The sequence below is a fragment of the Tenrec ecaudatus genome, chromosome 12, assembly GCF_050624435.1.
Source record: "Tenrec ecaudatus isolate mTenEca1 chromosome 12, mTenEca1.hap1, whole genome shotgun sequence".
In the NCBI taxonomy this organism is placed as follows: Eukaryota; Metazoa; Chordata; class Mammalia; order Afrosoricida; family Tenrecidae; genus Tenrec; species Tenrec ecaudatus.
In genome coordinates this window covers 25,988,013-25,997,924 of record NC_134541.1, presented here as the reverse complement: position 1 = coordinate 25,997,924, position 9,912 = coordinate 25,988,013, and the positions used below count along the sequence as shown (strand labels likewise).

Genomic DNA, 9,912 nt, shown 5'->3' with positions numbered 1-9,912 from the left:
TCCACAGCGCCCCCTCGCGGTGGTATCGAGGTCCTCATGAAGAATGGCTCTTTCCGCTCGCCGTACCGCGCGACTGGCGGAAGCTTGACGTCACCTCCGACGTGCGTAGGGCGCTTGCGCCTAGGCGACCGCGTTGCTCTGAGTCGGACGGCGGCGCGGACGTCGATTGGCTGCGTGGGCACCGCGGCGGGATGACGTGTAATGCGGGGCCCCTCCCCTCGCCGCCCTGGTCTCGGCCGAGTGAGCCGAGCCGGGAGACTTGGAGAAGTCGGAGTCGCTGCAGAGCGACGCCTTCCCGCCCGGCCGCTGAGCCCGTCGCCTCCGCCGCTGCCCCTCGCGCCGCCACCTGCGATTCCGGACCCCGACTCTCTGTGGCTCGGCCCGCGCGCCCCAGGCCCGACACGGGCGGCGCGGTGGGAGGATGAGCGGCGGGCGGCGGAAGGAGGAGCCGCCTCAGCCGCAGTTGGCCAACGGGGCCCTCAAAGTGTCAGTGTGGAGCAAAGTGCTGCGGAGCGACGCGGCCTGGGAGGACAAGGTGCGGGGACTGGCGAGGAGCCGGCGCGGGCCGGGGGACGCATGGACGGGCCCAGGCCTGCTCGGGGGCGGCCGAGTGTTGGGGGGACCGAGCAGATCGCTGACAGGGCTGGGAACTGCTTGCGGAGCGACGTTTTAAGGGTGAAGTCGCCCGAGTCTGGCGGGGGCGGCAAGAAGGGGGCAGAGGAGTTGTCACCCGTGGCAGGGCGCCTGTCTGAACGCAGAGTGAGGGAGCGGAATTGCCCTGCCGCCGCCTTTAATCCCAGTCCGATTCGGAGCAACGTCCTTAGCCTCTCCAAGACAGCACCGGTCTGCCGACTTCCCTCGGTCGTTAGCAGCGACGGTAGATGACCAACCCGAGTGCTTTCTCCGTGGCAGGTGATCTCATGCGCGGACTCTCGCGGCTCTTCCGTCAGGTAGAGTGGTGGTTAAAACGCGCAGCACCTAATGAGGGTCACTAGTGGTGAGGTTCTGTAGCCCTGTTCTTGCATGAAAAAGATCCAATTCCCCGATTTCGAGAAGGGGCATTGAGACCACGTTGGGGAACTCAAGTGTGTGTATGTGAGAGGTTGGAGTTTCGGGTTTGGGTGCTCGCCAATTCTGATCAGAAAGGGACCATCAGAAACGGGCTGGTCGCAACGTTTGCTTTTCTACCCTGCTGAAGTCCATATGCCTTCCTGGAGTGCCAGGAAGGGGCATGGGAACCTGTGCCTGAAGGTGCCCTTGCCCTGCCCCCAACCCCGCCCAGTCCCACCCCACCCTCACCAGCTCTTGCTAAATCTGCTCTTTCTGATCTGCTGTGTCATTTCGTTGTATAAGGACTGGCTTCTGAAATCCAGGGCAAGTTCAAACCAGAATCTTCTGTGCCATATGAAATTTAGAGAGGTTGTACCTGGCCTCCAGCAATTTTGCTTCTCATCCTTCCTCTCCTTGGTGATTGACTCAAAATTCAGTAACAGGAATGTGGTGCTGAGTGGCTTGGGGACAGTATCTAGGTCTCTCCTAGTCAGGCGAGAGTTATCACTGATCATAGTATAATTGCTACCATAAGCACCTAAGCAATTTCACTTATTCACCATCTTAAATAAAAAGATTTTTTAAAAATTTGGATTCAGAGCACAGTCCCTGGAAGCCATTGCTTGAGTTGACTAAATACATTGTTTTCTACCATAGCCTCGTATAAATAAGAGGTGATGCATTGCAGGAGCTTAAGGACAATATACAGGGACAAACGAATCCATTCCCCTCCTCCCCCTTCTAAGCCAAGACTATGATCCCATTTGAAAAATGGAGCCCTTGTGTTGGTGAGTGCTTCATTTGAGAGCCACCTATACCCTTGCTTTGGGGCAAGTTCCCTGGACGATGTGTTGTCAGAGAGGCTTGTTTATTCCTTAGCTATTAAGTGAGGCTCTCCTGTAGCTCCCATTCCAGAGGGTGAAGCCTGGTACATTAATGGCTTTACTCGTCCTTTTTTACAGGATGAATTTTTAGATGTCATCTACTGGTTCCGGCAGATCATTGCTGTGGTCCTGGGTGTCATCTGGGGCGTGGTGCCGTTGCGAGGTTTCTTGGGAATTGCAGGGTAAGTTGGTCTTGAGTCTCTTGCATGCCTATGGTATCATTTCTTTCAAAGAGAGACATTGTTTTCCTCTCATGGAAAAGGCCTGTTGCTACTCTGGGGGACTTTGATGGAATGACTGAAACAGAGGGCACCCCTCCACCCCCACTCCCCTGAGGGCACTCCTGGGTCCGGTGCTCTGACCCAGGAGCATGACACACAGCTTGCCTTCCTGAAGGCAGGCCATTCTGTCACAAATTTAAAATGGCCTCATGCAAGAGGCCACCACCTTCACCTTCTGGTTGGTTGGTGGCGGGTCCCTGGTTCTGGTGTGACCATCGTTTCTACCTGTGCAAGTTGGGAAGCAGAAGACCTTCTATACTTGATGACCACCTTGTACTTAGCACTCTACTGATGTGTGGAATCTTGTCTGTCACAAGTCAGGATAGGCCCCTCCTTTTTTTTTAGAGGCTGTCGAATGGCAGAAGATCGAGCCTTCCACGTTTTCCTTTGCCTTTAGGTCCGTGGGCACAGTGGACATCAACGTTGGTCATGGCTCACTGATAGAGCATCTGTGCCACCAGGTGGATTATCTTAAATTCAAGTGGACATGGACAGGCAGGCTGATTGACTGTGTTAGGCCTGATTACATGTCTCATCACTCTAGGGAGATAAGGATAAAATATTTTTCAAACCCTCTTGGGTTGCCTGTTCTTTCAAAAGGTAACTGTTAGGCCAGGTTGACCAGAGACGGATTCAGTGGCACTCATAGATGTGAGAAAGAGCTTTATATCAAGATGCTTTATATATCAGAAAAACATCCCAGCCCAGTCCAACGCAAGTCCATAAGTCCCTCCTCAGGCTCACAAAGCCACATGCAATGATGCAGGATTCAGGAGGATCACAGGCTGGTAGGTGCAAAGTCGTGTGGATCCATGGATGTAGTTAGTCACAGCGTTCTGGCGGGTGGTGGAGAGGCTCACCAGTAGGAAGGTTAAGGCAGAAGGGCAGCCGCGGCAGCCTCCAGAGAGCCATTTATCTCAGTTGGACCTCCGAAGGAGGTCGTCAAGCTGGAACCTGATTAACAGAATAAACTCCACCCATATCTTGTTCCATGTTGGCACAAAAACCCTAACTATCACTGTAACCCAAAAGAAATGTACAACCCCATAACTAGAAAGTCTTCTGATATGTGATAGGGAGAAAAGGCAAGCTGTTGATGGGCATTGTTGAACCAGGAAAGTGCCTGAGGAAGGGTGAGGACACCCAAAGGGCAAGGGGTTGTTTCCCACCCCCACCCCAAGACCTCTTGTCTAGGAGAAGGGGAACATTGATTCAGAGCCCCCTACCCACCTACCTGATGTGGGGTTCTTCAGTTCTCAGGGGGTCAGCTGAATAATCCTGGGAATGAAATACCAAGGTCTGAATCTCGGCTAGTATCCTTTCCACTGTGGCTGGTGAGGTAATTTTCCCAAACACTTGAAACAAAGTACTTCATCATGCACACCAGATTTAGGTTCCAGTTCTGCCGCTTTGAAGTCCTTATTGTGAGCTCACCTTTCCCTGTCTGAGTTTCCGACAGAGGCTAATGGGTGGAGGGCAGCAAGCAGGTCTTCCCCACAAGGTTGATGTGTGGATTAAGGAAATACTACACGTACAAAGAAATAACCAAATGTAGCATTTCATGCAAAATGGTTCACTGCTGTCAGTAGTAGACAGTTAGCTGTATTAGGAGTGATGCAGGGTGGGGTAGGCCAGCATAGTGCCTCTTTCTCTTGGCTGCCTATTTTCTTTCTTTTTTTTTGGCTGTCTATTTGCTACAGTTCTGTCCAGAGAGGCTTTTTCTGAGCAAGTTCCCTGCTTCCTTTGGCTGGCACCTCTCCCATTGCTCTTAGAGGGCCCAGTACCATTGGTGTTTCCACACACGTCCCTTTTAAACCGAAATGAATTCCCTTTGGCCCTTGAAAGCAGAGTCATATGTCACTGTTGGCATGTAGCTTTCCTGCCTTGAAACAGAGCATTTCTTGGGGATTCATTGTTTATTAAGATTCTGATGGAAGTTTTTAGGATCAAATTTTCAAAACTCCATTTGAGAATCATTGTTCTTTCCCCTGCTCCAATCCAGCACATTCATTTCTGCCTGTACACCTTTGCTGTGTAATTCCCTCCCTCTTTTACCATCTGGAAACTATGTCCATCCTAGTCTTAGGGTTTCTCTAGAGACACAGAACCAATAGGAGGAAACACATAAAGAAGGCTCGTGTGAGCCAGAGGAGTGCTGGGGTGGCACAAATGGTTAAGCTCTCTGGACTGCTAGCACAAGGTTGGTGGTTTGTGCCCGCCCAGCGCCACTTCAGGAGATAGGCTTGGCAGTGTGCTTCTGGAAGGTCACAGCCTTAACCCCAAGGAGCAGTTCTGTGCACACCCAAGTCCAAAGTGATCTGACAACAACTACCAATAATATCTCTAGCAAAAGAGATTTATTTAAAATCATTTTATCAGGGGCTTGTACAACTCTTATCACAATCCATACGTACATCCATTGTGTCAAGCACATTTGTACATTTGTTGCCATCATCATTCTCAAAATATTTGCTTTCTACTTGAGCCCTTGGTATCAGCTCATCATTTCCCCCCTCCCTCCTGCCTTCCTCCCTCATGAACTCCTGATAATTTATAAATTATTTTGTTAAGAGAGATTTATTTTAAGGAATTGACTCACGTAATTTCAGGGGCAGTCTTAAGTCCAAAATTGGTAGGCCAGATGTGGGGCTTGAATGTCCTCTGGCAGGCGAACCATTGTTGTTTTGAGCAGAATTCTCTGAGCCACAGCTACGTCAGAGTGTTAGGGGCCTCCTTTATTTATAATCAGTAGATTGTACTACACAGCAGCGCCAGCACAAACAACTGGGTACCATAGCCTATACAAGGTAACAGACCAATATCACATCGATCCTTAAAACCCAGTTTGAGCCCTTTTGGTCCACCTAGCCTCTGACCACCCAGCATTGGATTCAGATGCCTTTTTTGATGTCAGTTCCTTTTCTCCTTGGTTGTGTAACCCCTGAAAGGCAGGGACCTGCTGTCGACCCTTTTCTCCCCAGTCCTGAGCACTACACAGGATGGGAAGTAGGTGGCTGGGTTGTTCTTGGGTTGGATTATTGCTCCCCCTGTTTCTCTTTTTTAAGAGAATGATGACCCGGTGATCCTGAGGGAAAAAGGGCACCATACCTTGTGGTTAGCTGGTGGAACCACAAACAGGTGGGGCCCCGTGATGCTGACTGGACACCAAAGCTAGTGACGGACAGCTCCAGTGTTCCCAGGCCTTGTGCTTAGTAGAGCCTTGCAGGCTGGCTTTTAGTAATCCATCCAAACCTTTAGTTTTAGAGTCATGGCCCCAAACTGGTTCTCTTTGGCTTGTGAGGGCTTGTTCCAGACTTAGCTGTTTGTCCTGTGTTCAGCTTTCTCTCTGATCATCTCTGCTCCCTGTTTTCCTTCACTAAGCAAGCGCTTTTACAAGTAGAGACTCCCGCATCCCCATGGCCCTAACTACCTGTGGGCCCCAGAATGACATTTCTCAATTTCACTAGTAATGTCTATTTAGAACCAGTAGCCAAAAGGAAATTGCCAGATTTAGCTGGTCCCAAGCTTCTGGTAGAAGACAAGGGTGTAACCAGGGCATGACCAAGCCAAGGACTCTTGTTTTGTGGAATATCCTTCCCCACCCCCCCAAAAAAACAACCCTGTTCTTCCTACCTCTTGGCTTCTGTTCCTGGACCAGGTATACTCCCAGGCTCTGAGACTTGACCATTACCTCCCCTGTTTAGTCACTTGCCCAGCCACTGCCCGCAACCTTTATTGCTCTCATGTCCTGAAACCAAGTACAAGTTTAAATCTGTTTTCTGGCCTCTGTTCCTACTACCCATGAGAAAGCCTGTAGTGTACTCTCAGGACTCCCAGGCTGGACTTCCCACTGCCTCAGGTGTTCCCCACTCCCCCTGAGACCTGGTTTACTCCCCTTAGCCTCAGGGTACTGCCCTGCTCTACAAGGACATGGCCGGAGATCCCGTCCCCCACTAGATTAGACGCAATAATTGCAATGGTCACAAGGAGGGTCTTGATTGTTTTAGGGGGTTTTACACGTGGACCATGCCAAAAGTTGAGCACAGCAGAGTCCATTCCGACTCCAGCATCTGCTGAGGCAGTCTGTGCATTAAACACCTTCCCGGGCCTGCTCACAGATGGGTCAGCCGAGGCCAGTGCGGTGGATGAGTTGCCTTCCGCATCAAGCACAGGACGGCAGACACTCAGCGGCTTCCCTCCCAGTAGGGGTGGGGGTTCTGCAGGGGAGCATTTCGTGCACTCTTGTTTATTCAGCCAGGCTAGGGAACCTGAGGCTTAGTGTGTTTGCCCCTTGGCCACCCCCACCGCCCCAGCTGGAGCCGCTGTGGTCCCATACTGGTCCAGTGTGGAATAGATTACTCAGCAGTCTCTGTGTTACTTCATAGGGGCCTAGAGGAGTCCTGTGTACTGGGCTATTTGTAATACCTTGTTGAGCAGCTGAAAAGCATGGCTACTCCTTTAAGTGACTACGTCAGCCAGACGGTCGGCTCCATTGAGAGCCTGGGCATTTCCACGCATGCTTTCACTTGCCCCACAGTCATATCCAAGCACCTCATTTCAGAGATGAGGACACCGAGACCCATTGTAAGAGACTTGCCCATGGCCTCATGACCACAAGGAAAGTTCAGGTTTGAGTACACGTCTTTCTGAGCCCCAAGCTGCTTTCTTTCCAGGCCGTGTCCTGCCAGCAAAGGGAGACGCCTACAGAACTGTGACATCGGGACAGGGGTGGGAGTCCAGAGTCTTTTCTGAGTTTACAGTGTGTTTTTGGTGCCTGCCCTCCCTCCCTCCCTCCAGATTCTGCCTGATCAATGCAGGAGTCCTGTACCTCTACTTCAGCAACTACCTGCAGATCGATGAGGAAGAGTACGGTGGCACGTGGGAGCTCACGAAAGAAGGTTTTATGACATCTTTTGCCCTGTTCATGGTATGTGCAGCTGATTGCTTTGCAGCAGGCACTGTCCTTGTGACTGAGTTAGTCCGGTGATTGGAGTACTGTTTTTCAAGGCTTCGGAGGCATGGTCTCCTGTTACTTAAAAAAGCAAATGTGACCTGAGTTCCAGCTTCCACCTGATGTCCTTGGCCCATTGTTAGCTTCCACGCTCGACTCCCCACGCTGCCTGTGTGCGAGCAGCGCTGTGAAGCACCGACAACTATGAGGCGCAGTCAGAAAGTGTTGCCAGGATGGTGGCAATTCAAAACATGCCCAGACTTAGGGCAAATAGACACGGTTAAGCCTTCCTCTGCGGTCAGTGGATGGCCGCAGGCAGGCTCTCCCAGGAAAAGGGTCTCGGGAGAGAGCCTTCGGAAAGAGCAACTCAGACAGTAGCCCGAGGGCATCTGCCCGGCCACTTGGTTTCAAGGCAGAGACGTCGGTGCAGCTCTTGATGGCAACTGTTGAGTTTTGAGATTCCAAAGGGTGATTAGATAGACTTTCTGGAAGAACACAGGACGATTACAGGGGCTTGTTGGGAGTCTAGAGAAATGGAGAGCTGAATTGGTGAGGAAAGTTAAAGAAGGCTGTCCTATAAGAACTTCGCTGGGAAACTATCCCCCACTCCCACCACAGCCCTGATCTTGTCCCTTCAGACTCTTTAGTTCTTAAAAGTAAAACATTTTTAAAGAACACAGATGTCTCAGATGTGTGTAAGTCAGTAGCAAACTCCTTGGAGAAGGCATAGAGAGATGGAAACACTGCCTTCACAAACTTATAGGCATATGTGGAGAAACAGTAGCTTCACATCTTGATATTCGTGTTGAGTTTAATAAAGATTTTTATAGTTCTGTAGCAAGACTTTGACGTATTCAAGTATATCCATAGCAGCGTTAGTCACAATGACCACAAAGCAGAAGCGACCCGAAGGTCTGTCAGGTGATGGGTGAATGGATAACGTGTGGCATAGCCATACGGAATGTTATGCTGGCTCATGTTGCAACATGAACCTCAAAAACTTAATTTCCCCAAGTCGATGATACTGCCCCGGGGGGCGCTGCAGAAACAGATAGCTCCACTGTACCCTGGCTGTAGTACCAAAGGTTTTCATTGCTGGGGGATGCTGAGTAATTTTCTCTTTGAAAAGGGCAGTAGGGCAGATAAGCTTGGGAGCCTATGCTCTGTCTAAAACTTACTAGAAGAAACCAGACCCTGTGCTCTGAGTTCATCACAACGTGTCCAGAGAGAAACCCGACACGTGGCTGCGAGTACCTAGGAAGAGCGGAGAGGGACCGGACGGTCCAAGGTCATGAAATATGACGGAACTAGCGATGCCTGTACATTACTCTAAAACCACAGAATATGAACTTAAAGGAGTAAACAGTGGTGTGATTTGTCCAATAGTTATCTTTATTTAAAGTATATAGGCATCCCTATATAGACTGTCCCTAGGCCACCTCGCCGCCCTACCCTGGGGAGAGTGGGGGGTGTCAGTCTCTGGAATGTTTGGCTTGGTCATCTAAACACGTTGATTCTTCAGGAGACTCGCGTTTTTGAAAAAGCGTTCACGGACTTCCTTATGTACTCTCCCAAGGTCACCCCTTGCTCCCCCCTCCCCCATTGACTCCTCAGGAGATTCCAGTGGACAAGCAGGGTTGAGAGTGGCTGCTTTACTGGATTTGGAAATGAGTCTGGTGTTTCTGCTTCCACTACCGCTGTTAGCAGCACAGTCTGCATTACCTGACCGCTCGGTAGCTCATCTCCACCTCAGGCTGCTGGGGGTGGGAGAAGCGAGCTCAGTTTTCAGTGAAATAACTTACACCTCTAAGCAGATTGTACACTGGGTAGCTCACTGGGTATACATTTTTCACCGTTTTTGTGCAATCAGGCCTGAGGCAGCCACCAGAGGTGCATGTGGCCTGTAAACTTTGCTCTTCTCCCCTTCTAGGTCATTTGGATCATCTTTTATACTGCCATCCACTATGACTGATGGTCTACGGCCTCCGCCTGTCCCCTGTCCAGTCCAGAGGACCCTTAGGCACAGCACAGCCACGTGATTATAGGGGCACCGCAGCCTGCGAAGCCTAGAAGACCCATGTTCTCTGGACCGAGAATCAGTGTTGGGCATTGCCGCCTTCTGCAAAGGTCCTGACCAGAAACTTTTAAAAGAACCAGCTGCCTTTTAGGGAAGCATCCCTGAATTGCCAGCCCTTGCTTCGTGGATACCCATCACTAAACACCCGCTTTCAGATTGGAGCTGGTGGTTTATTTTAATGCGTCTCTGGATCTGGATGAAACATTACATTGTCTTCCTCAGTGCTCCATCGGGTGTACAGTTCGTAACTGATCAGTGGCATTTCAAGTCTTCTGCAAGCAGCATGGCAGTCAGTGTCTGGTCCAAGCAAGTACAAACAGCATCTTAACCGTTTTCATTGTAGAATGTTTTCACACACTTGAATAAATCAAATCTTTGAAAACCTGTTAAATGCCTCCCCCCCACCTCCCCTCCCTTCCTCTCTCCTCCTGCTCCTGTAGCAGCTTCGGCCGCGTCTCTTTCCTTTATGGGGACCAGGGCAAGGACTCCACTTTGTTTAGCTGCAGTCTTGGCCTTGGTGGGGGCAGGGGAACGTACCACTCTCAGATATCCCATAACCTTTGCAAGATCTCTGCACACAGGATCCTCTCAGCACTTAGAAGGGGGTTGGCCTCACAGTGAGCTTGGTTTGAAGGTGTCTTTAGGGGTGGGGTTTGGTGGGCATGGAGG

General features: G+C 50.7%; 1 protein-coding gene across 1 annotated transcript; it reads left to right on the top strand.

The window, feature by feature from the left end:
• Positions 1-203: 203 nt before the first annotated feature.
• Positions 204-9,634, top strand: RAB5IF (RAB5 interacting factor). Its single transcript, XM_075563674.1, has 4 exons — positions 204-535; positions 2,013-2,116; positions 7,013-7,142; positions 9,097-9,634. Exons 1-4 carry the CDS (start codon positions 422-424, stop codon positions 9,136-9,138), a joined length of 390 nt encoding a protein of 129 aa, XP_075419789.1. The 5' UTR covers positions 204-421; the 3' UTR covers positions 9,139-9,634.
• The last annotated feature ends 278 nt before the right edge of the window (positions 9,635-9,912 follow it).